Here is a 25,866-nt window from a genome sequence, read left to right as displayed (position 1 = left end):
ATAAACAACTAAAAACATTGTTGTATTAAAGGAAAACATTTTACTTTCACATTTCAAATAAAATACATACACAAACCCAACCCTCCCCTAAACATGACATCAAATTAAACTTACATCCACATTCTTGCCATGATCCCATTTGTCCAGAGTCTGTATGAGTTAGCAGAGGCTTAGATAAGATGCTGGTGCCTTACCCTTTATATTCCCACAGCTGTGATAAAACTAGCTTGACTTAAACAAAACATTTATATGAACATAAAAGGACAGACAAACTGACTTTTTTTTTTCCAAACGCCACCTGTAGGACAGTTAGCAGGAGAGGTTTCAGAGCATGTCACAAAGGTTTTTTTGAGTGCAAAAAAAAAACAAACAATGTAGATATTTTGATTTTGAAGCTTTCTGAAACTGGTTTGCAGGCAAATCACATGGATACCTCCAACAACCACACATTCCTTTTGTACAGCCTCATCCTCAGGATGGCAAATCAAAAAAACATTAATGAAAAAACTCAAACACAAAAAACATCTTGTACACAGAATGTCCAGCCAAAGTTTGTGACGAAACAAAAACACTCTTTAACACAGCCAAACACATTCTAGATCCTTCATTCCTATACAATTCAAAGCTTTAAAATGCTAAGTCTTTAAACATGCAACACCACTGAGAGTTCCTATCGAATTTCTGCTGTGCTAGACTCATGGTTAACTTTCTCAGACACCAACATATCTAACTATCTAACTAACTAAAACTAGAACTATACGCTACAACCTACCAAAGTTGTCTGAGGGACCATTTCCCAAATACTTTTAAGGACACTGATGTCAGAAAAGAAGATGCGCATTCATAATATGAAAAACAATTCCCTGTCAGAGTATCCATATAAAGCACTTGCGTAGCGTAGTGTGTGCTCTTCCCTTTTCTCTGGCACAGACACAGCCCGGTAGTGAGACAATCTGTGAGATAATGCAGCACAGTGGAGACTGGGGACAAAAGCAGCTATGGCAAAAAAAACTGTACTGTTTTTTTGGAAATGTCCTTGAGACCAATGTGACACTAATGATGCCATGCAGCTGTGATGGAATTTTTTTGTCATTTGCAAAACCCCTGGAAATCTGACACTGCTCCAGGTCGGTGAGGAAGATTTAACCCTAACTTGTCCAAACAACTTCACTTAAGCTTTCTCCATTCAGGAATTATTTTGACTTTTGGGTTGCTGGCATGAATATACCAAGACACGCCGCTCCCTGCATACAGATTGTTGTTTAGTGACAGGGATACGGAAGGCAATATTTTTACATCTCATCTGACACTGTTCAGTAAATATAATTGTGCAATAGCCTTTCACTCAGAAATGCTTTGTTTTATGACACCAAAACCTACACCCTCTTAGTGTAATGTCTTTCTCATTGAGAGTTACTCTACATTGTCCCTAATCAATAGTCTTAAAGCCTTTACTACATGCAGATACAAGCATTACAGACAGTGACAAAGATGTAGGGCCTGAGCTGCGGTGCACTTTTAGTAACATTCCTAATGCAGAAAAATTAGGTTTTTAGTCTTAACATTTCAAAAAGATTTACACGTCAACTCGATGCTGTAACTATAAACAGCACAGTAGGAAAATCCAGCATCATTAGTACCTTTACGCTTGCACATTACATAATGGCTACATGCAGCCATACAATTTAAAGCTACTGTCTGACCAACTGTTTAAAGCCTTTGACAGACTGAAATGTTTTGAACATCTTGTGCAACTAAAATCTGCAATGGACCTGATTTTTTTAAGGTGTCTACAACATTTTGAGAATTCTACACTTATATTGTACAGTGGCTATAATTTCAACTGATGTACATACAGACAGTGATTTGTTTTAATGTTTGGATTTACACAAGAGCTGAGCGCATCAATCTGTCTGTATTATATATGGTAGTTTTGTTCCACTCTTAAGGGATAAACTCCGTATTAACTAATACATGTTTGAGAGTGAAAATGGCAAAAGTAAAAGCCTTAGAAGATGTATGTCACAGATATGATGTACATGACGACTTTACCATAAAACTGGTACATTAAACTGGAATAAATGTATCTTGAGGGACATAAGGCTTTCATTCTTCTCACATAATTATAATAATACCAGGCTTTTCAATATGTACTCTCTGGATAGTGTGTAATGGTCTGATTTGAAGTCTGGTCATACTGACAAATATAAAATGTCAGAGGTGCTTCATATTTATCAGAAGCAAAAGATGAACAAAACTGATCAGTCTGCAGAAAGTTTAAGATTGGATTAAAAAATTTTACTGTAGTAATACCGTATACCTAAAAATCATCTGAAAGGTACAATATGGTGAAGACAACTCAATGCATTTTCAAACTAAACAGGTTTGATGTTAATAATATTTCTACTGGCCCTACCTTAATGCAAATAAAAATATCTATTCCATTTGCACAACTGTATGTCGACTTGACAATACATCCCAATAAATGCGTAACGTGTAATGTGTAATGTAGGTCCATGAAACTTGATAGTTACTTTTTACTCAATGTTTTTGCCATGAAAAATGTTTGTGGAAGAAGAGCCTTTTAAAATCAGTTTAAAAAAAAGTGTGGAATGGAGGACTTAACAGTGACAGTGTCACATGGACAGAAACAAGAGCCACCAGAGCCAGTTGTTTTAAATTTATGGTTGTCTGTAAATCAGGTTTAAATGTCTGAACTGAACACAAAAGTGCAAAATTGCTACCGCTGTCCTGTATGTGTCCTCAGTAGTGCTTCTCCTGGAGATAATCTTTCATTTTGTTGGGTAAGGGCAGTTTCTGGATCAGGTCTATTCTTGTGTATTGTCTAATGACAAAACGACAAAGGTACTGCAGGGAGCGCACTTGCATAAACCGAGATACTGGGTTGGTTAGCCTGACAGGGTAGGTTGCAGACCCTGGTACGCGAGACCTGGAATAGCAAAAAGCTCCATTCTCTGAGTCTTTGATAGAGTGTTCTATTAAGTCCACAATAGACGTATGTCCCTCAACATCGGGCTGCTCATAGAAACTGAAGCGTCCATTGGAGTGTTCAATGCGGGTGTGCAGGGTTTTGCCCTGTGACCTGAAACTTAGGCTAAGCAGGTACCTGTCGTCTGAGCTGTCGCGCACTAGGAATGAGCCATCAGCCAAGTTAACAAGCTTTTCCTCTGCTTCCCAGCGTGTTATGGGCCCCCAGTACCAGCCCTGCCTTGCCAGCTTCTTCAGCTCCTCTGTCAGGCTGGTCACAACCATTGGCCCACTGCTTTGGACTGAATCATACACCCGACTGACCCCAGGAGCAGAGTTGGGGTCAAAGTTCAGGTGATGTCTTACCCTCTCAGCTACCTGGCTGTCCGTAGAGCTGAACCCTGAAAAAGTCCTTGGGATGTGTCCATTATTTGTCATGGGCGGCAGGAGTGGAGAGAGAGGAGGGGGAACCTCTACTCTTGAGCTTTGGAGCATCACACTAGCAGAACTGAGAAAACTATTAACTGAGGTTTCCATAAAAAGATCTGGAGGCATTCCACTAACCAGTTTGTGTTCATCCGGTCCCTGGTCTGTGTGGAGGGACCCAGTGTCTGCTTCAGCGACCACCTCCATGGGAGATGTGCTGTCCAGGCAGAATGAGTGGGAACCTTCTGGGTACATTCCCTCATCTAAAGGCATTGTGTACTGGATGTAGTCCTGGGGTGTCAACCCCAGTACCACAGGCACATCGTTTTCATCAATATTTAGATGCAGATCACCATTTTGTGGCTGCTGGAGATTCTTTAAGGATTCCGCTTGATCCTGAAAGAGCCCTTCCATCTGGAAATCATGAAACTCTTTCCGGACACCATTTAAACTGGGACTAGGGCTGGGTGAATGAACCATGGCTTTAACCTTCACCTCCATCTTAATGCACGAGTCGTCAGAGTTGACGGATCGCAAAGGCCATGGTGCAGGGCTATAATGGTGACTACGTAGGGATGCAGATCTGAGAGGCCGCTGGGCTTTCACCTCATTGAAGGTAATGGGCACAGAAGAGGATGAGAAGGTGTCATCATCATCAACAGAGCCTATGGCAGAAGAACCACCTTTTACTTTTGGCTTCTGCTTGGAAGAAAGTCTTCTCTTTAGAGATACCATCAGACCCTCACTTTTTGAGCGGCCCTTGTTTTGACCACCCTTGTCTTCTTCTCCGACAAGGTCACAGCTGGAGAGCTCTTTGGTGTAGCAGCCCCCAAAAAGTGACTCCTCCTTAGAAAACTCAGGTGTCACCGCAGACTGCTGGAGCATGACAAAGTCACCCTCCTCTTTGCCCTTTATGTTGAGGGACTTGCGGATGGTCTTAAGGCTTATTTTCTTCATTCTGGCAGGCCCTCCAACGTGGCGGCATGGGAAGTCTCTGTTGGTATCCTGATGAAAGTACTATCCACAGAGTCCTCCCATCAGGCCACACAAAACAAGTCATGCATACAATGGAAGCATCGAACCCTGTGTAAAGCAAAAATGGCAAGGTTCAGTCGTAGAATATAGTTGAAAAGAGAAATAACACAACATAATGCTTAGTCATCATTATAATACCATGATAGTAACACATGTCATGACTGATTATAATAGCTTTCAGGCTTAGACAGAATTAACATTTCAGTGATGTGTTAAAATAAGTTAAGGGTTAAGTTAGCCATTATGTTACTATAATTAATATGATAATAAAACCACTTCAGTAAACTGCACAATTTTGTAAAAACAGCAGGGATTTTGTGGAGAAACTATTTTCATAGATTTATTATTATCATAAATATTCGAAAAACAAAAAAGTATTCCTCTCAATGATTTAAATAATGTCACTTAATGCATTTCTGATTTGTGTTGAAGTCCTGACAGTGTCCTGCACAGTAGTATAGCAAATAACCTAAATGCTTAACCTCTATTAATTATCTTGTTAAAGCACATTTGTATTGTTTAACTGTTTTTATCTATAAGCTAGACATTAAAATCGGATTGCTGTGCAAAGGTTTGCGCTCTTGGCCCTGTTTTGCCTACAAAGCTGTTTTACTGCTGCGTGTTCAGAAACACTTCCCTATTGCACTGTGTTCATGGAAAAAAGGTTAGTTCCTCAATCTAAGTCCACTATAGAAAACAAACAACAAAAATGAAATAGCATTTTATGCGTGCAACACTAATGGACATTATTTGGTTAAAGTCAACATGTAATTAAATAAATTACTAACATATTTTAATTTGATAAATACACACTTGACAGTCCATGCAAACAATACTAATCCTGTATATATGGACTACAACATTCTATTTGATTTACAAAAAAAAATTCTAGTTAATCAAAAGAGCTCCAATTTTATTACTCACCATTATGTGCAGGAAAATGGTGACTCAGTTGGATGGGGTCAAGTTGCACTTCCACCACCTTTCATGTGATGCTGTGGAGGAAAACGCAAGCGCTGTTAGGCTCTGTTTAATTCAGACGTTAATCACCAAGACGGTTTTTTTTACAAAAATACTAATGTAGGAACACAATCAAACGCGGTGCCACTATTAAACCAAATTTACCAGGGTTTGGTCTGAGCTGGCAGGGCCTAGTGACAACAGCATGCATTAGCTTGGCTAAGAATGTAAGCATGCATGCCTTTAAAAATATACAGTAATAGCAGACAATTGAACCACAATTTACACGGTTGCACTTAGCTATCAAACAGTAAAAATGTAGGAAAAAGTATTACATTAATAACGTAGTTAATTTAATTAACCATCGTTTGCTTCAATGCTAAAAAGTCACAGCTAATAAACAGTGTTGTGGACAGCACATTTATTTCCCGTTAATATTTATAATACTGTAACTGTTTAAAGGGCAATCGATAAATTGTCTCTTACCCGGTCGTCCTTTTTTACAAAACAACCCAGCGACGGCGATATCGTTCCGGCGTATAAAAAACATTAAAGGTTCGTTTCTTGGCGTTTCTTGGCTAATGTTAGCTTCCTCGCTAAGCCACTTTGCTAGCTTTGTTAGCTTTTGTTGGTAAAAACATTGTCGGTACCTTCCTTATATCCACCTCTGCGTCCATACGAAAGGGTATAGCATTTGTATGCTCGGATAAGGTACAGTTCTCGTAAGGTATGCGTTTACTAAGGCGACCAGAGTGACACAACAAGGTGTCATCTCACAGCCTGGTTTGGCTAACACTTAGTAGCTCACGGCCTCTTCCTTTCTTCCTTTGTTGCCTGTTGAATTGTGGGAGCTTATTCAGATGCAGCGAATCAGACTCAGCACCGGCAACTGTACACTAGGTTTTACATCCACAGGAAGACAGAAGAAACACTGGCTACAAAAGTTCATCATGGCATAATAAGTCTGTAACAATGCAGTTATTACAACAATAGCTTAAGAAAAACCTTTATTACAATTTACAATGTTAATTACAACACAGTGTATGAAATATATCATTGTATTACAAATAGTTTACATGCAAATATAAATGTGTGAGGTTTAGTATTTTTATTATTTAAAAAAACAGAACTGAACAGGTTTATAAATGATTAGATGTTTAAAGTACAATCATATTTTTAAATAATGTTTCCATCATTGCAGGATGCTTTAAAAGTTAGATATATGTTTAAATATCTTTCAGTTATACTAATCCCAGTTTGTTTTTGTTTTATTTAAGAAATCAGGAACTTTCATCACTTTCATTCATTATTTTCAATCAAGCCATTCACTTTTTTCTGTGTAGTCTTCCAGTGTAGTAAAGTATTCTTTCGTGATCACAGAAGTTTTATAACTGGTCAAACAACAGATATGCAGTGTGCTGTCATTATATGCTTAACCTTTCTGGACAACCAATATTCAAAGAAGGACATTGGGTTGACTGCCCAAGTATTTCCCAGTGTTTGATTGAGCAGCAGAAACTCAAACTCTGGAATGGTTACCCAATTAGTGTCAGTATTGTTTTAGAGGAGATTGTGTTTACCACTGCCAGGCTAATTTCATTCCTAAAGTGAACTGAACAGTACATTGTTTTATTATTTTTTTGTTCGCACTGTCAATTGTGAAGCAGTCCAAACCAACCTGCTTAGGGCAGCTGCGTGCAGACAGGCTCTATGCAAAGACTCTAATTACCAGGCCCTATTAGGGTTGATCAGACTGCCTTCACTTGATGTGTTGGCACAGAAGGGAAGGCCTGGTGGAAGGGAAGAGGGGTGGCAGCTTAGATATACCATGGAGGATATGTGCAGGCCTGGTTTTATGTTTTTCCCTGACAAGCTAAATTAGAGCTGACAGACAAACTTTAGTTTGGATGATATTTGTTGCAGAAACTAACCTAACAAAAACAGAAAGTTACACTGCCGATAGGCTTGCTTTGTTATGACAAGTTGTTCCTAATAATAACAGGGAGCTGAGTTCTGTACATTAGATCTCTCTGTCTAACTTAGATATAAATTAAGTGTATTTAAAACACTCAGAGAGTGTAAGGAGGGTAAGGTGGACATTTGTGCAAGGCTACATTTTTTAAAACTTGCCACGCTTGATTATAATTCAAATAAATGCTGCCTTATTCATTAAGCCTTTGCACTATACTGTATGTCTCTGCTTGTTTTAGTTTGACTCTGTCCTCTGTCTTCAATCTTTTGCCGCATTAAACATTAAATAACTTGTATGTACGTTATAACATCATTATAAATAAATAAATAATAAATAAATATTAACTCAATAAATGTTTACCTTCCAGATGTAGGACTGAATTTTTCTCAGTCCAGAAAATACCATCAGATAAACTTCTTAAACCTTTACAGAAAGATTAAACAAGGACATCCCATTGTGGAGACTAGGGGAAAAATAAATAAATTTAGAGGACCATGGAGCTACTAATGCTGCAGGAGTAACAACTTAGTAAAGACCCAAACTCTTGGATAATATAGCTAACAGAAGAACATACACTGCACAGCAAAATTAATTATGAGCTAAAATCCTTGGAGAATTCTCAAAAGCTGTGGAATCATATTATTGTCATATCAAATTATCATTTGCTAAGTTAGTTAATTATCACCCTGTTGGCTGATCATATCCCCGTCACATCTTGAGTGTGAAATCTTGTGCAATTAGATTTATTTCCATACAGAAAATCGGAAATAATTTATGCCTGCTCTTGTGTTATGAGGAAATGCACGTCAATACAGAATTTAGTTTCAGAACATGCCATGTTTGAAAGGATCACACTGACAACATGATAATATGGCTTGTCAAAATGCCACTCACTGTGTCAGTAGTTCAAAAGCCTTTTATTAAGATTTCAAATTTCCCCTAAAATAATCATGACCAGAAAGTGTTTTATCTTGTTTACATATTTTACACAAACAAAAAGATGTGTTGCTCTTTTATAAGAAAAATGTGGTATCTGAATGACTGTCAGTTGGCAGTAATAAAATGTATACTATTTCAAATGGTGCAATTAAGACAAATAATATTTGGTTACAATTTTTCCAAAGTCGGTTTTTATAATCTTTGATTACCTCCATACTCCGCAGTCAAACTCTATACCTGTCCTACACCATTTGTTCCAGCTGTCCTCAGGTGTATCGTTTGCCTTTGACATCTGCTTCTGTGTTGCATGCTTGCGTTTACATCTTTCCACTGGCCTTGTCCCCTTGTCTAAGTAAGCCTGTCGTGAGGTTTTTCCCAGCTGTTTTACAGACGTGTATGATGGTTCTACATATTTTAGTGCTAGATTATTGCTGTTACTATACTGCTTAAACTTTATTATTATGTTTATACTGTATGTCATGTATGTATTGTCATTGCCATCGTATCCACGGTTATACTGTTCTATTTATATAATAATATTACTATTATTATGCTGCTATGATAACAATTATTGCTATTATATTACTTCTATATTACAACAAGACCACAGCAACACATCTCTAGGTCACAATATGATAGTGCCATGTGCAAAAAATAAATATATAAGTAAATAATTAAAATAACAGTTTGGCTGTCTTCATTTTTTACACGAAACCATCAAAAAACTGGGGTTAGGGATGGTACTGAGGTAAATGGTGCTAAAAGTTTTATGTGCGCACCAGAAAGTTTCCAGATACGTTTTCTTTCTCTTCTTTTTTTCTTTGGGGCCTAAAGGGACTTAGATAAATTATACTTTTGTCCCGTTTAGACAGAAAGTATTTGCGTTTAAAAAGTTGGTTATAAAATGACTTTTTAAGATATTTGTAAGATAAGGATTATATTGTTGTAAAATACCAATATCCCTGGCTATATGAACATTTTTTAAAAACACTAGAACAGCGCCTGAACTTTTGGTGAACACAGTTGACTCTCTTGAACGCACCCTAGTCCTTGACAGGAAGTGGAGTGACGCTGGCGCGGTTGTTGAAACAAATCCGGGCGTCTGGTGTTGACATGACAGCCAACCATGGAATACTGATAAGTAGACGATTTTAACTTTTTGTTTTCTTTTTGCACGCAAGGAAAAGCAACATACGCCGGACATGGAATTATCTTCGCTCATAAAGAAAATCGGTACGCTAACTATGTAGCTAAACTATTGAGTGTTTGTAACAACGAATTAACGTCACGGCGTCTTATTAACAACAATGGACGCAAACTAACTGCTATAGCCTTCTTCTGCCTTAATCTTTATAGTAACACAAGCACGTGTTTATGTCGTAACTGTGTAATGCGGCTTCTTAGCTCGTAAGTAGCGCTAATGTAGGCTAAGTTATGTCCTCTTCCTTTTCGTATATGGTAATTTACGTATCACAGAACTTGGATTAATCTTGGAATTCGTATTTTGCAGGACACTTTTTAGTAGAGATACGAGTTCGAGCGTTGAAGAACATCATATCGAAGCTGGACCATTCGTTGATTTCCGTTTCGGACATCGTCCAAGAGAAGATGTTGTTTGTGTATCTCCTGGAGTGGTTTAATTTTCCAGAGGTTCCAATGAAAGAAGAGGTCCTGGAGCTGCTTACGACTTTATCTAAGGTGTATTACGACGTCATAGGGCCAAATTTCGTAATGAACTCTTCACATTCATTTATGCTTTTAGTGTTTGTCTTCATAAGTATTGATGAATAAAGTGGGGTTATATTTTACTTTAAAAATCCTGTCTTATAATGTAATTGTGTTGTTAAATAAGCATTCTAGTGCAGCCCAGATGCTAAGAGATGTTGGGGCAGTGGATTTCCTCACCCAGCTCTCTCCTAATGTGGATCCCGGACTGCAAGCTGTCATCAGCGGAGTACTTGATCAGCTCTTCCATCTACCAGATTTTTTTCCCAGTCAAACAGTCGCATACTCCCATGGTCCACATGATGCAGCTTCAACAGGTGTTGAAATTTGAGCCGAAAGCAATATTTGTGTTTAATGAAAATGTAATTGAACATTTGAGCATTGATTGTTGTGTTCTTCAGCCCATACAGTTGTTCCACGTGAAGATTTTTATGAAAAGGGATATTTTTATAAAAGTGAGTCTGTCTGTTCCGATATACCACCACACAAGATAGCAGGTACTAGTTTGTAAACTACTGAATATAATGTACATTGTACTTATAGTGTAATAATTATCACTATACATAATGTTTCTCTTTCACTTCCTCTTTTACAGTTCACGAGTCTGTGAAATGTCTAAAATTCTCTGTGTTTCCTTGGCTGACTCTAACAAACACAGACAGACATATATTGTCATCCAATGAGAGGTAAAAGACATGTCCAACTCTGGAAGAATGCAAAATGATTAGCTCAGATTTCATGTAATTTGTGCTGTTTTTAAACAGTTCTTTAAGGAGCAACAAGATTAACCTGGTGCAGTCTACATGTGATCTTCTGCGAGACGTCATCATGCAGGACTTTCCTCCTGAGATTTTTCTACAGAGACCAAGTATTGTGAAGGTACACAGATATGTATGTGACCTCTGAAAAAGTAATACTAGAGGCAAACAATTTTACTTGGTCATTACTGGGCAGCTAGACCTGTAATGTGAATTATTACAGACCTAGAAATAAGTGAACAGTTGTTTTTGTAGCAGCAGAAATAATATGCATTAACATTTCATTAGTAATAATAGGATAAGAATTACCTGATTTTAAGTATTTATGATGATAAATGTCAAAGCTTTCATCAGTTGATGTAGAGGGGTTAGTCTGACCACCTCATAATGGATTTACGGTATGGTCATTTTGGCTACTGTCAACATAATAACCTGTCAAATAGTGCCCTTGAACAAAACACACCAATATGTAATTCAGTGTCCCTGATCCTGTACAAGGTTGTGGAGGCCTCTTGAGGTTTTTTTTTTTTTGCGTTAGAAAAGGGAGTGAACTGCTGCACTGATAGAGCTTTTTTCTCATATGTGTCTTTCTTTGTAGTGAAAGTCCTTGCAAATTAGCAGGTCAGCTTGCTTGTATAATGCCAGTTTACATTATTATAGAAACTAGTGATTACTCCATGAAACACAACCTTATTCTATGGACTTACTCTCCCCTGATGATTGTGTTCATCAGATTCATATAAGCATTAAAATGCATCTGTTATCTGGGTCTCGGTTTCATCAGCATGGGCAGAATGTTCATTTTGCCCCTTTGAGACCCTGCCACTATTTTGATTAAAGAGCAGTGCACTGTATTATATTGCATTGGTCTCAGGGCAGCATTAGCATACTGTCACCGAGCAGTCTGTCTCATCATCAAAAAAAAAAAATTATTACGAGAGGGTACTTTTTCCTCTTGCTGCTTTCCTACCCTTTCAAGGCACTAGTGCTATTAAACCAAATTAAAAGACTTAGATTTAGAGACATGACATCATTAGCTACAGAGGGCAGGAAATTTGAGCTTAGAACAAATTGCTGTTTCAATAATTCAATTCTGTGTGCCCTTTTATTTGGTGAACTTTGTAACAACTTTTGTATCAAGGCTGGGTCAAGGTCCTGTTTATTCAGAGTGTTCGGCCTCAGCCCTTTTTTTTGTAAACAAGCACAAATAATTTTCTGAGTACAAAAGTGTACAGAGTAGATGGTGGCTGTTAATTACGCTTTTAAAAACCAATCGATATTCATTATTCAGAATAATATAACACAGCTAATTATCCCCTGTTTTCAGAATCTTCTCTCCCTGTTGAGGGTGGATTTGGGTAAAGTTGAGCCAAATCACCTCCACTTGCAGGCTCTTTCCTGCCTGAGGCAACTTTGTGCTGGACTGAGGAGACGCCTGCGCTTTCATCAAGATCCAAGCTTCTGCTCTACAAAGCAAGGTAACATACTGTATCAGTGGTACGTAAGATCTGCAGATCTTTGAAGGTTTAATACCTGCAAAATAAGATTTCATTCGTGGTTTTTACATGATGATTCTAATTGCATATACAATGCCATATATCCATGCCAGCTCTGTGATTCATTTGAATTCAAAGAGATTTAGAAAAGAACACAGTTTCTTCCTTTTTTATTTCCCTTGTGGCTGTCAGATCCAGTCTCCCAGAACTCCTCCTTCTCCTATAACCAAGACGTGCAGGAAACACAGCATTCCCAGGGCTCTTCCCCGGGAGGAGAGTGTTCTCCCCGTCCCTCTGTAGTGGGACGTTCTGGTCAAAGACCTAGAGGAGATGGCCAAGATGGCGATGCAGCTTCCACCAGGTGCGAACATATGAGCATTCATCTCGAGATTTATGAAATCAGTAAACAGTAAATTCTGCATTATTCACTGAAAGTGTCAAATAATTGTGTTGAGCTAAAGAATACACATCATATTCAGCACTGCTATATCTTCCTGTGTTTTGTCAACCTACTTGTTTCATAAAAGAACAAGTCTTACACTAGGTCTTGCTACTGTCTTTGTCTCTGGTGTTAAAATTCCTCCAAACTGCTGACATTGTTGCCCTACTTAAATAAACTACACTTGAGGGCATTGAGCCACTGAACAGCAGTAAGGAAACACAAAACACTGGCTGGCTTGGAGTGTATCAGGATGTTAGGTCCCTGTTTGGGCATGTTTTGCCTTCCTTGTGCCCAGTGTAAGGGCCTTTGATAATGACAATTTCTAGTGACAACAGATTAGTAATAAAATAACCCGAGTACTACCATAAATTACTTATTTCTGTATTAAAGCTATGAATGACAACAGAAACACACTAGTGTCAAGTCTGCAGCCATTTCATCTGATTATGTCATAATGAGGTTTTAACATGTACTCTTTTACAGCTCATTTGTCATTCCTTGTATTTGAGTGGGCCATGCACTGATCATAAATTTACATTTGTGTGTCTCTCTGTGATGGTCTGTGATTCACTCAGTGGTAGTTCAAGCAGAGGTTCCGCAATGGTCCCTTCCCTGAGACAGGTACCCCAGTCACCTGCTGGAGACATGGCTCATTTGGAGATTCCTGACCTTGGTGTTGAAGATGTCCTGGAGCTGCAGTTACAGCAGCTCACTTTGGCCCAGTTCACTGTTACTGTAATGGAGCATGTGATTCCATTTCTGAAGACAGGTTTTCCATCTTTTGTATTATTTGCATGTGCCTCGTCAAACAACAATTGTCTGCTCCTGTCATAGAATGCTCCTTACCTGCTTCTGTTCTTTGATTTTTCAGAGATTTTGCATGTGTTCCACCATGTTTTGGAGCTGCTTTGTGACACCATCCTTCTACTCGGGGGTAGTGTTTGTGAGGTGGTGTGGGACGATCGCAGCTTGGTTGGGATAGAGCTGGCAAGTCAAAACACAGCACACGACAGCCTCTTATGTAGATGAATGGATACACTCCACTGAAAAGGGGGAACGGGTTTGGCCACTAGACAATTTCCTACAGATATACAGACAGACGGTACTCGACTGTCAAGGAGAACTGTAGGCATTTGATTGAGCTAAATTAATTATATAACATTACAAAGGCTTTGTGCCAAATACAGCCTATCGTTCATGTATGCACACCTCGTTTCTTCACCCATGGGTTTGTCTAGGCACGGATCAGCAGAATTAGTAAATGTCTTCATCTATTATCTTTACCAAGTCCCTGTGATGAATTGTGTTTAAGTGTTGTTTGGTTCTGTTTTTATTTTGCCATCCATGCAGAATCATTTATTATCCTCCCTCACCATTTAGAAGAGTATGTTTCTCTGCAAGGGGACTTATACACTTGTCAAGTTCAGGCCCCACTTGGCCCTCTGCTGTTTAATACATGCCCAGAGTCTTGCAGTCTGAGGACGTTTTTGTCATCTTTATGTGGAGGGCAGCTTTTTGTGCCAGACCACGGATTTTTCCTGTGGGAATGGATCTAACTGTTCATACCAGCTGTAGCAAAGCACAGGGCATCTACTGCCCCCTGCTGGTATTTATCTTTAATTGTTAATTTTTTGCAGATTGACTGAAGAAGCTGAGAATAGATTGTCCCAATTTATTTATTCTACAGTAAGATGGATCTATATCTCAGCCCAAAATAACCCTGACATATGATTACATTCTCTCTCTAACACACTGAATGAACAATATTTCTCTTGGCTCAGAGCCATCAGCCCACCATCATTGCTCGCCTTTCAACACGATGAGAGCACGTGCATATTATGCTCATGTGGCATTATGTGCCGTTTTGTTTCCTCATCTTTGTTTGTTTGAATTCTAGAGAGAGAAGCTGCAGGCCTTCATGGAACTGTTGGGTGATATCCTGAGCTATCATTGCAGTTTTCCTGCAGACATTCCACAGAGCTCTCAAATTCACCACAGAATGGCCTACATTGGAACTGCCATATTTACTATAAGACTCTTACAAACTATTCTCCCATCTGAAAAGGTATACATCTCTCTCTCTCTCTCTCTATATATATATATCTTTATATATATATCTGCTCCTTGACCTTTGACAAAAATCTTAGCAACTTAACTGGCTTCTATTAACATCATAAAATATTTGTGTTTTCCTGAATTAGGCTGGAGAAATTCTACCTGACAGTACTGCGACTGCTATTTTACAAGTTTGCTTGGATGCATCTCTGGGAAGTTTATTTCCTAGTGTGCAGGAAACAGCAGTGGCTTACTTGGAACAAGTAAATTCTGACCACTATGACCTGTACAGGAGGGTGAACCGCGCTGCCCTGTGGATGGAGTCTGCTTGCAACTTTGTTAAGGAAGCACAAGCTGAGGTAAAGATGAGCAGTGTTTGAGGAAAGCAAAGTCTATGGTCAGAAATACATATTAATTTTAGCAATATTTATTTGTGCAGGGAGACAAGAATTGGTTGGAAATACTGGAACTTGCAGACCAAGCCGTAGACGGCTTCCCTTTTCACCAGCATTTACCAATCGTCAAGGAATGCGTCCTTATGTGCTCTCACTTGTACGAAAACCTTTATTCAAATTAAAGGATGTCAGCCAGTTTTAGTGTGCATCAAAATAAATAATCTCTTCTAATTTGTATATTTTTTATGTGTTGTGTTTTTATAAGCTGGACATTTGAACATCCGGGTCCAGTCCTCCAAACAATGAGCCAGGACATCCTCCTCAAGCTACTGTCTCATCCTTTACTACCTGTCAAGATGGAAACTTACACATGCACTCTAAACCTAGTCAAGGTCAGAGCAAGCTGTTGACTTTAAATTGATGTTGCTTAAGTGAGCTTTTAGGTTTTATGGCTGTAACATAACAGACAGTAACACAGATCAGTGTTGTCAGGGTCAGGTGTCACCATAACAAAATAAATAGTCCAAAGATGGATGAATTGTTCCTCTCTCATGTCTGTCTCCTATAAAAATACTCCTGGCAATTAAAATTAGGGATTTTATATTTTTCGGAGTCAGTTTGTACTTTTCAGGTACAAAGTACACTGTTAATTGTGGGCTTCTGTGTGATGTCAAACTTTTAGGAATGCATCGGAATTCAAAATGTGGCACGGCAGGAGTCAGGTGTCTGTGGTGGAATCAGCTTCCTGCTTCACCACAGGGTTCTGTATGAAATAAGTGCTTTTGGACTTCAGGACTCAGCAGAAAAGGCAAGCGTTTCAATATGTTCAACTAGTTTTGACTGTATTACACATAAGGAATGCCAATGTTGTTTTAATACATTTTTTATTATATTTTGTGAATGAAGGAACATGTTCTCTGCACTCCTTAATTCTCTCAAGGGTTTTGCATCACTTTATGGCTAAGCTGAACTGTCAGGATTTTCCAGTGTCACGTAGTTTAGATGGCACGTCTTTCATGTTACTGAATGTTTTATCAGCAGTGCCATTTGCCGATTCAGCACTTTACCTGTGATCTATAGGTGAACACTGCTGCCAAGGATATCCTGCTATTCCTGCTCAAGGGACGATTGATGATGACAGCATCATCTTGGGACAGATTCAATGAGGCACTTTACCCGGTCATGCCCATATTACAGGTGCTCTTTGTGTTTGTGTTGTACATTCACTGTGTTGTGTGGCATATTCTCCATAATCAAAGCAGCTGTGATCAAATACCATTTTATGCACTCCCAGACACAAAAACAGCATATTGAGCTCCTGGGGACAAAATTGACTAATTCTTTCTTTAACATTTTCTCAGTAGTATTGTTTCCCTTTTTGGTTGAGAAAAAAAAATCCACCGTTTATTAATTGTTCAGTTTCAGGCAACAGAATGCCTGGAAATTCTTCATGAATATACATGAGGTTTTCAATGCGCTGTCAAGTGTGATTTTATTCAACAAGCCTATTCAGAGACGGGCCCACCATGTCACCATGAGAAGAAAAGGAAACCACCCATAATCAAAGCTTCTTTTATTTACAGATGTGCTGCTAAGCCTGAATTTCTTTTCATTGTTTGCTTGTTTGCCTGTGAAGATGCAGTACAAACTGTGTGTGTTTCAGGGGTATGCCTGTACTGAGGATTCTCTGGGGAAATGTGTCCTTCTATTAAGTGACATCCCAGACATAGGAGAGGACAACACTTTTCCAAGTGTGACAAAACTAAAAGCAGCTCTCCGACTACTATTCACCAAAAGGCCTACGTGAGTTTTCTAGCTCCTGTCTGTCTGTTTGTATTTAACTACATACAGTATATGTTTTTTATGCTTGATGTTATTCTTGCCTGTTTATTTGTACATAAAGTAGATCTTGGTGTTTATGTTTTCATTTTTTCACTATGAGAAGTGATTTTTTTTTTCTCTAACAATGCTTGTGATGGACATATTATTGCTGTCAGTTGATGTTATCATCAAGCCATCTGAAGCTTTGTAAAGCTTGTGTAAAACAGCCTTTGTGGTCCCAGTCTATGAATACTGATAAAGATGAAATTTAACAGCTGACGTTGGCCAGGAGACAAGCACTTGATATTTTTGGCAATGAATGGATTTGTCTAATAATAGACATGCCTTAGCTGCCAGACTGTGGTAAAATTTAAGCTTTGGGTTTAAAATTGTTAAACTGTAAATGTTTATTGCTTAGGTATGTTTCTAAATTTTTTAATTGTTTTTCTTTTACTGTTGATGTAAACAGTGTTAGAATGGCTGCTCTGCAACAAGTAATTCCCTACCTAACCGGTGCTGATGAGTCAACAACAACCAGACCTGTTTTGGATCAACCTGTGATCTCTGCACTTCCAAACCTCTTCTTTGTCAAGAGACCATTAGACATTGAATTGGATATGAACAAAGTGTCTGTCCTTAAAGTAAGAACCTCTTTACAGTGTGCTTACAAGTGCGCGCATGCACACACATATACATGCACACTGTTTCACAGATTTAACATTTTAAATGATGCCTAGGTGGAGTCTGTGGAGAAGCTGTTTTGTGTCTTGTCCTCGAACACCATCGACATCTCCCTCAGAAGATCCGCTGCTGAGCAACTGTCCGTGGTGCTGCAAGGTAAAACAGGAGGGATAAAAGAAATAACACTCTATATGTTTTTTTTTAAATCAGTCCCAGACCACATTTGACTTGACAAGTACTTTTAATTATATACATTGCACTATATGTTAAAGCTATGCAAACAAATGCAATCGCCACAAGTCCCATGCCACAAGGAGTTGATTTAATCAATATCCAGGTAATCAACCACTTGAAAAAAAAAAGCTTCAAAATGCAGCCAGACTTCTATGATAAATTGAACAAAATACAGGACACCTATAAGCATTTGTATGATCCACGTGGAAGAGGTTTTCTCTCGTAAATAAAAGCAATTTGCAGAGATGCGTCTCTTGACTGCCATATGTTTTAGACAAGCAGGTATTTGAATATTATGCAAATATTTACTGTTGGTGAAGTGTTTGCTTACTTTTCTGCAGACATAACAACGCACATACTGCTGAAGAATCTTGGCATAACAGAAAGAGCAATTTCTTTCATTACAGAGAGTGTCAACGGCAACAAGGTAAAAGCAAATAGGTTTTTGGCAAAGTGATAAATTGATGTGTACTCAATGAATCCTGCTGGTGTTGAATACGACAAACCCTGTATTTTGTAAATGCTGTCAAAACAGCTTCTATTTGGGCTAGTTCTGCCTGGTTTGTATTTATGCAAGTACTTTTCCAGCCATGGGGGGGATGTGATGACTTCGTGTCAGACTGGCTTTGGTCAGCTGTGCTTTTGTCCTTTACTTACTGTGGTCTGAAAATGGTGCCTAGAAATCAGAACATAAATTGCTAGCAGGGTTAATGGTCAATCATGTGTGGCTACATCAAGGTGGAAGAACATAAGGAATTACATTCTCAACTGTGAGAGAGATGCCTTTAGCCTGTTCACTCCTGCCCATCCTCTGCCAGCAATCTGCAATGTCACTAAATTTAGTTTTATCTTTTTTGAAGTAACAATAGAGAGATCTCTAGCCTTTATGTGTTTGAGAGAGACAGCAGACAGAGGAAGCATGCGTGTGTTTGTGTGTGTTTGTTTCCTTTGCAATTAAAAACAACAAGTATGTATGTTGCTTTTTCTCCCCAGAGTACAGATTGCCTGCTGGAGCCTTGTGTGTGTATCTTGAGGAAGCTGCTGTATGCTGATCCATCTCTGAGGCACAGCCTGGCACAGCACAACCTCCTACTCCTCACACTGCTAAGGGGTACGTTCACAAGACAGCTCATTAAGACACGTTGTGTTGTGTAGCCGGAGGAAAAATTCTTTAAAAAGGGAAAAAAGGAGTAGAGATAATAAGGCATCTATTGCATTGATGCAGAGCTTTTAGCCTTCATATCGTACTGTAGAAAGTGACATGATATAAATGACTTTATTCTCCATATATACTGTACATGTATGTGTATATATATCCCACATATATATGTGTGTGTGTATATACATATTTAATTAAAGTTTGCGCTGAACAATTTAAAGCCATTATGTTCTGTAACACATTCTTTTTGCACAAGGCGTTTTATTTTCATTTATGTCAAGCATTATGTTGATATTTATATAATAGTAATGCATGTATATTAAATAAACTTATTCCAATAGTCTTATTAGAAGGTATTCATCTTGTTTATGGCACATTGCATACTTTTTTGCAACCATTATAAAATTTAACACGAGACAAAACTACAATTTTTTTTTCTTCATTTTAGAGCTTTAGAAGTTATTTACATTAGAACGTTGGACTCTTTATGAGAGTTAGGAGAACATTTTCTGAAGGGTTCAGCTTTACTCGAAAGCTTGTGTAGTCCAATTAATCACGAAGCAGAATGTAGTTCACTGTTTGATGTGTAAATATTCTCTATTTTGTATCTCAGCATCCTTGATATTAAAGGAGAACAAAAACAGCGGTGATGAGATTTCTGTACTGATGAGTTTACTGCTGTTTGATGAGATTTCCGATGCTGAAATGTGGTGAGTTGTTTTCTGTGTGGTTTGTGTTAGGATGCAGCTTTTTTTGTGCAGAGTGCAGCTGTTTTGCTTCGTCTCCTCCTGTCATGTTAGGTCTGACAAATCCAGCACGAATACTGCTCTACCACTGTTTTCCCTTCCACTGACTGTTATACGCAGGTAATATAATCCAAATAGTTTTCTCCTCAATCAATGGCATTTAAATAAAATAAAATAAAAGGAACTTACAATATTCTGCTCGTTATATTTCTCCTAGATACAACATCCCATTCCAGACCACGAGTCATCATGCTGTTAGCCCTTATTGCTGCGTTCTACCTTCATCCTCTGACCTCTTGACCCTTGCTCCTGCCTGCCAGTTCCTTCAGGTGGCCTGGAACACTGCATGGCATTCTGGGATAGACAACCTTCTTGATGAGCTGCAGGGTGCATCCAGCAAGATCTCTGAGTAAGATGTTTTATATACGTGAATGTTTTTAGATGTTGAATTTGTTGGCCTCTTTATAAGTACTTAGACTACAGAAACAATTGCTTGCTTTTGGAAAAAACAATTACTGTCTTTAGGATAATTTTCCTCTCCAAAAACAAAAAATATCTACATGGTGCACTTGTACTTTTTCAGTCTGGTGGACTGCTGTAAATGGGGAAAATCATTTCATAGTTATCTGCTGCTTCATCCATCTCCATTTTCTTCTAATGTGATATAATCCAAACAAATGGGAATGCCTCTCACACAGCTTAATTAAAGCAAAGACATTCTTGACACAATACAAGGATCAGTCTGACTGAAAATGAATTGTTATTGGGCGCAGAGTACATAATTAGAACAGGACTTATAGAACTTGAAGAACATCTCCATCTCTTTTCTTCAGCTCAGAATGTAAAACATTTCAAGATGTGCGTGTGTTTATTTATTTTTTTTTTAGATTAAACTGCCAGTTTTTTTTCTGCCTGTCGTGAATGCTGTCATCAAATTCTGAATTTATTTTTAACCACGTACGCAGATTTCACCCTGACTTAAAACTGTCGGAGTCACAGGTTCTGGCTCTACAAGCTATTCACCCTCCCACCGCGCTGCAGGACTGCATCCAGACCATCGTCAGCGCAGCAGGACACAGATCTGTGACCTCTGCCCTCTCTAGACTCAGTCTCTACTTGGTGATTGACAGACTGGCTCTGCCACACACCCCCGCCCTGAGCTGTTTACAAACCCTAGACTCCCTCAGTTGGCAGACAGCAGTGACCAGGTACATTGTGCACACATTTAATTACAGCTATTTCCTATGCAAATGACCAAGTGCATTTAATTAATCAGCTATTTCCTATGCAAATGACCAAGTGGGTAAATATGTCTTGTTAATGTTTATGAATCAAGGAAAATAATGGGTGGTTTTTATGGCTGTGTTTATTGTCACTGCTACAGCAGAATTAGGCAGCAGTTGCTGTGAACAAAAGGTTGATCAGTGGCACAGGCTGCAGGCAATGACTTTGTCTTTTGTGGTATTTGTTACAAAAAGAGAGATAATATGTGCAAGATGACAATTAAAGCTTGATTTATACTACTATCTCTTCTTCACTGCTTTTCTCACCACCTTTATGAGTGTGTTATATTATATCCCTTATTTTCAGTTAAGCATTTTTCTCCCCATCAAGCTGATAATTTAAAGCTTTACTGAGATTATGTTGTTATGTAGCAGTTTTCTTTCTGTAACTTTTTTATCTCACCTTGACAGTCTTCTGCCCCCTTCAGGTTCCTCCAGGTGCGTCCAGCTTGTATTGAGGATGAGAGGCTGCTGGTGGACGTTCTTGCATTTTTGAGTGCCTACTTCAAACAGACACACACTGAGTCTGCATCTGACCAGAGAGACAAGGACCTACGCTGGATACTGGAGCTGCTTCTCAACCAGGTACAGATAATTTACACACAGTTTTTGCTGGAAAAAACTAAACACTGTACCACGGCAACGAAAACAACAGTTACACCTCATTACATTATTTGTTTTTTGGAGAGTTCTTGCTTTAAAAAGGTATTTGCATTATCTACGCAAACTCGCCCAGATGTGAAATTAAATAATTTTCTGCTAATTTGGGTGAGATGCAAACACTTCATCAATGAAATTAGTAAATACCAGTGATGCCGAGAATAATTTCTTTCCTTCTCCTTAATTCTACAGAAGAGGGCTTGGCTTCCAAATTCATCAGACTGTGTTATTAACTTAATATTAAAAGGCTTGCTAAACAGAGTGTAGGTGTTGATTAGTTTAAATATATATATATATATTTAAAGGTTTTGATATTTTGACCAATCACTCAACAATCACCAATCACTGTACATACAGGAAAATACACTGGTCGTTCAGTCAGACGACCAAAAAGTCACAAGATGTGAACATTGATGCATCACTTTTGTAATCCATATTTAAAAAGGTTTTCATTTTCCTAAGGTATTGCTTTAAATTCTCACTTCAGGGTCCCAAGGGTGGCTTCTTTTTTTCCCATCTAAAATCTGACTTACACATATTGAAGTAAACCTTTCAGTTCTCCCAATTATTAGCCTATAGCAGTTTATATCAATTTAGATTATTTGTTTATGCAGAGTTCTGTGTACATTTTAATAATGGAACTCATTATTATTTAAGATTGTCTCTTTAATTAATTATATCATTTATCGTTTTACATGATATTGATATGAGTAAGTGTTTATATATGTTTTATTTAAAAATAACACATATGCACACAAACATATCAACCTAGTTTATGTACGGTGTATGTGAAGTGTATTGTTTATTAACTGTAATTGAAGCATACAATTAAAACACTCCTTATCGAAGTAGGATTGTTTTTATCCTATAATCAAATCAGACAACTAAGCAACTAGCAACACTGAGAAAAAGCTGCATCACATTGTATTAGCTCTGATACACTGTAGCAGGTATGTTATCATGGGCTTTTTTTTTCTCAAAGCAAAATTGAATTCATATTCTTGTTTGGGGAAATGAATCGCTACAGTGTTTTTTTTTTTGTTTTTTTTTGTGGGTAGATTTGCTTTAAGGATTTAATCAGTCTCACCTTGGCTTTCTCATTAATGTGTGTGCAAACAATAAGCCTTCCCCTGGCAGCTAAAGCAGACTCAGATTGAATGCCTGGTAGGGGTGAGCAGCTTCGCTCCGCTCTGCTCCAACTTTTCTGTAATTACTGAGCTGTTACAGCAACATCTGTCGCTCCCTTCACTTGCATTAACTGTGTGCGCTGCACCGTAAGAAATTCTGCATTTGAGTTTTGTGAGGAAAGACGGAGGTGTTTGCGTAAATCCACCTTATCTGCATCTTCTATCTGGGGGTTACATTGATTAAAATAAAATGCTGCTGCGTTCATTACCTTTATCAGATTTTATTTTAAGCTAAATACATCGTAGATGAGTGTTTTCCATTTTTAAAACCTGTCTTTATTCTTTCCAGTGAGAGAGTTAGTGAAAAGTATGTACAAAGTTCCATAGGTTAATAACTAGGGTTTATGTATTTAAATGAAGCACATGTATCTAACGATATGTTGTTTTGTGTACTACTCCAATTGTCGTTCAGGAGAATGTGTCCATTCTTAAGATGTTTCCTGTGGAGACCCAGGCCTCAACTGAGAACACAGGAGAACCCCAGGAACTGAAGAACCGTGTCAGTCAGAGGCTGCAGAGAGAACTCACTAGCTTCTTTAATACTTTGCTCCTCTGCCTAACACGAACTACTGACAGGTAGGACGATGTCATGACACAAAAACTATTTCACTTCACTAAAAGGTCAGACTAATTGTAAACCTCCTTTACTGTCATACCGCAGTGGATGGGTTTCAGTTTTTCTAGTGTTTTTATTCAATATTGTGTCCTGTGAATGACAAGTGCTGTGGAAACATGCTGTTACTACCTTAGTCCCGAACCTAATACAAAATAACCTCAAAACCAGAAAGATAAAGATTATTACTTAGGGGTATCAGGCCATTGGTATCTATTTCTCTATTTCTACCAAGTAAAAATATTAACTGTGACTCATCTTTCTCGTGATCTTCTCTGTTTTCAGACTGACTTTGACATTAGCAGGACCGTTCAAGAGCCAGCTGTCAGTCTGTCTGCTGCAGAGTCTGCGGGTGTCTGACGCCCCTTGTTTCTATGGCCTTCCCAGCCTGGAGAGGACACTACAGGGCATGGTCAGCCTCACTGCCCAGCCGGGCTGGAGCTCCCATTGCCATGACTGGGAGCCTTCCTCCCTCTGCTCAAAATATCTCAGTGGACTGTTGGAGGTGTGTGTTTCAAGTTCTGTGTCTGCTCAGAATGTGTGCACATGTCTGTGTGTCAGTCTTCATCTGCTTAAATTAATAAACCAAAAAGCAAAGAACTTTCTAAGGAATTAATTAAAATTAGGAAAAACATGGTTAGGGGACATGATGTGCAATGTGCAAAAATGTCACTGATTGGATGTGCCACAGTGTGAAGCTGATGAGATTAATCAGCTCTGTTCATTCCATCTGTTCAGTTGTTCACCGGTCCATAAAACAACAGTGTAACACTGGTTAGACCACACAACTTTACACAAGGGGCAGCATTTCACGGCCATGAATTAGGATCAGATGGGGATCAAAGGTTCATTGTCTTTTCAGTAAACACAAGTCAATGACCTGCATCTCCATGACAACAGATACACTTTTAACTCTTTCCTCTCAGCCTCCTCTGCCCCCTGACCAAACACTTGTGGTGGTGAGTTCTCAGTGGCACTGTAGGGCCCTGAAGCTCAGACGGCCTTTGGCTTCTCATTCTTCATCTGCACATCAGTGTAGTCTCTCATCCTGATGATGCATCGAGGCACATTAATTAGTCAATGTTGTACTTAAGTTTTTAGTGACTTGCATGACAACTATATGGTTATCAATAATCCAATGTAATTACTGTATTTTTAGTAAAATGACCTTGCATTTGATCTTCAGATCAAGCTGAAACAACTTGTGATTAATAGGAACACTTTCCAAATCTAATTAAAATGCATTCAGCTGGCAATGTGTTAAGGATGATGGCAGAAGGATGGTTAGGAAAATGGATGGTTGCTTTGCTAATTATTTTTAATTTTAACTTCAAATTCTATATATTTTTCTGCACAGGTCATCTCTTCATTTTATGTTGAGTGGGGAGGAAACTCCATGTCCTTCATGGGCAAAGGTGTGACAAAGAACGCTGTCATCTGTCTGCTTCAGCTATCCCACGAAATGTTGGCTGAGAACAAAGATAAGGTAAGTCTTTTAGGTTTTTACATAATTTTCAAACATTGCCACATACTTCGGTTTGTTTTAAATTGACATTTATTTCTTTATGTTGTTTCCCCGTGCATGTAGAACTTCATTTCCCAGTGGACTTTGAGTAATGATGTAAATCCTGAGGAGGCGAGTGCGTCTCAGCTGGGTTTGACCTGGCTCATCCCGCTTTGGGTGGACAGAGACCAAGAGGTAAAGCATGTTCCTTTTGCATTATTTGGACACACACACACACATGGTTATATAACCTTAGTGCTGTCAAAATTAATGCATTAACCATAGGTATTAATTTGTGAAATTAATCAGATTAAAAACAACATCTTCTGCAAGCCACTGTCAAGATGCACAACAATCCCCATATTCAACAATTTTATTAAGCTACCTTTGCACATTTTCAAATAAAACATATATATCTACCTGCTGTTTGTCTTATGATAAAGCCATATATAGAGAAGCAATGGTTTTTTTCATAACTATTCATTCATTCATTTTTAGACATTAATCTTAATTAATCATGACTAATTACATTCATGACTAGTTGCGAATAATCCACAGTTAATATGTGATGAATGAGATTAAAATTTAGATTTAATGATATATCATATAATTTATTGTTTGAAATCCCAACAACTTTTTCCTCTCCCCTCATTCCAGGTGAGGTTTGCCAGTTTGGCTCTGGGTGGTGCTCTGTCCACAGTGCCCAGCGGCTGTAAAGCTTTGTGCGTTGGCTGTCAGAACATCAGTGGGGGCCTGTGGGGAACATTACTCAACATCATTCTTGATC

The 25,866-nt window shown here is 38.5% G+C and overlaps 2 protein-coding genes across 3 annotated transcripts in view; one reads left to right on the top strand and one right to left on the bottom strand.

Annotated features, from left to right (window-relative positions):
* Positions 1 to 277: 277 nt before the first annotated feature.
* On the bottom strand, positions 278 to 6,485 carry socs6a (suppressor of cytokine signaling 6a). 2 transcript variants are annotated; one of them, XM_008307594.3, is made up of 3 exons: positions 5,896 to 6,485; positions 5,374 to 5,444; positions 278 to 4,497 (listed from the first exon to the last, which is right to left on the bottom strand). In XM_008307594.3, exon 3 carries the CDS (start codon positions 4,369 to 4,371, stop codon positions 2,764 to 2,766), a length of 1,608 nt encoding a protein of 535 aa, XP_008305816.1. In that variant the 5' UTR covers positions 4,372 to 4,497; positions 5,374 to 5,444; positions 5,896 to 6,485; the 3' UTR covers positions 278 to 2,763. The 2 variants fall into 2 exon arrangements, with proteins under 2 accessions (XP_008305816.1, XP_008305817.1); XM_008307595.3 differs by having other exon boundaries at positions 6,060 to 6,485.
* Positions 6,486 to 9,391: 2,906 nt separating this feature from the next.
* rttn (rotatin) overlaps positions 9,392 to 25,866 on the top strand; it is a 27,132-nt gene continuing 10,657 nt past the window's right edge. The window contains exons 1-31 of the mRNA XM_008307596.2: positions 9,392 to 9,553; positions 9,831 to 10,018; positions 10,173 to 10,362; positions 10,447 to 10,542; positions 10,641 to 10,731; positions 10,810 to 10,924; positions 12,131 to 12,281; positions 12,492 to 12,660; positions 13,317 to 13,510; positions 13,613 to 13,728; positions 14,639 to 14,806; positions 14,943 to 15,155; positions 15,236 to 15,348; positions 15,457 to 15,583; positions 15,874 to 15,999; positions 16,272 to 16,388; positions 16,855 to 16,994; positions 17,482 to 17,653; positions 17,750 to 17,849; positions 18,269 to 18,354; positions 18,921 to 19,038; positions 19,700 to 19,796; positions 19,887 to 19,952; positions 20,050 to 20,241; positions 20,798 to 21,040; positions 21,544 to 21,700; positions 23,375 to 23,538; positions 23,861 to 24,080; positions 24,933 to 25,061; positions 25,164 to 25,274; positions 25,737 to 25,866. The exon at positions 25,737 to 25,866 is cut by the window's right edge and continues 26 nt beyond it. Of these exons, the coding sequence (XP_008305818.1) occupies positions 9,523 to 9,553; positions 9,831 to 10,018; positions 10,173 to 10,362; positions 10,447 to 10,542; positions 10,641 to 10,731; positions 10,810 to 10,924; positions 12,131 to 12,281; positions 12,492 to 12,660; positions 13,317 to 13,510; positions 13,613 to 13,728; positions 14,639 to 14,806; positions 14,943 to 15,155; positions 15,236 to 15,348; positions 15,457 to 15,583; positions 15,874 to 15,999; positions 16,272 to 16,388; positions 16,855 to 16,994; positions 17,482 to 17,653; positions 17,750 to 17,849; positions 18,269 to 18,354; positions 18,921 to 19,038; positions 19,700 to 19,796; positions 19,887 to 19,952; positions 20,050 to 20,241; positions 20,798 to 21,040; positions 21,544 to 21,700; positions 23,375 to 23,538; positions 23,861 to 24,080; positions 24,933 to 25,061; positions 25,164 to 25,274; positions 25,737 to 25,866 (4,330 nt within the window). The 5' untranslated portion in view covers positions 9,392 to 9,522. The remainder of the gene's footprint in view (positions 9,554 to 9,830; positions 10,019 to 10,172; positions 10,363 to 10,446; positions 10,543 to 10,640; positions 10,732 to 10,809; positions 10,925 to 12,130; positions 12,282 to 12,491; positions 12,661 to 13,316; positions 13,511 to 13,612; positions 13,729 to 14,638; positions 14,807 to 14,942; positions 15,156 to 15,235; positions 15,349 to 15,456; positions 15,584 to 15,873; positions 16,000 to 16,271; positions 16,389 to 16,854; positions 16,995 to 17,481; positions 17,654 to 17,749; positions 17,850 to 18,268; positions 18,355 to 18,920; positions 19,039 to 19,699; positions 19,797 to 19,886; positions 19,953 to 20,049; positions 20,242 to 20,797; positions 21,041 to 21,543; positions 21,701 to 23,374; positions 23,539 to 23,860; positions 24,081 to 24,932; positions 25,062 to 25,163; positions 25,275 to 25,736) is intronic.

The sequence above is a fragment of the Cynoglossus semilaevis genome, chromosome 3 (genome assembly GCF_000523025.1).
Source record: "Cynoglossus semilaevis isolate Cse_v1.0 chromosome 3, Cse_v1.0, whole genome shotgun sequence".
Lineage (NCBI taxonomy): Eukaryota > Metazoa > Chordata > Actinopteri > Pleuronectiformes > Cynoglossidae > Cynoglossus > Cynoglossus semilaevis.
The sequence above is the reverse complement of the archived record's forward strand: the minus strand, read 5'-3'. Positions and strand labels throughout refer to the sequence as shown.

What these genes read in the sequence shown, in the direction of transcription:
- socs6a (XM_008307594.3), bottom strand. Translation starts at nt 4,371, where the DNA reads ATGAAGAAAATAAGCCTTAAGACCATCCGCAAGTCCCTCAACATAAAG.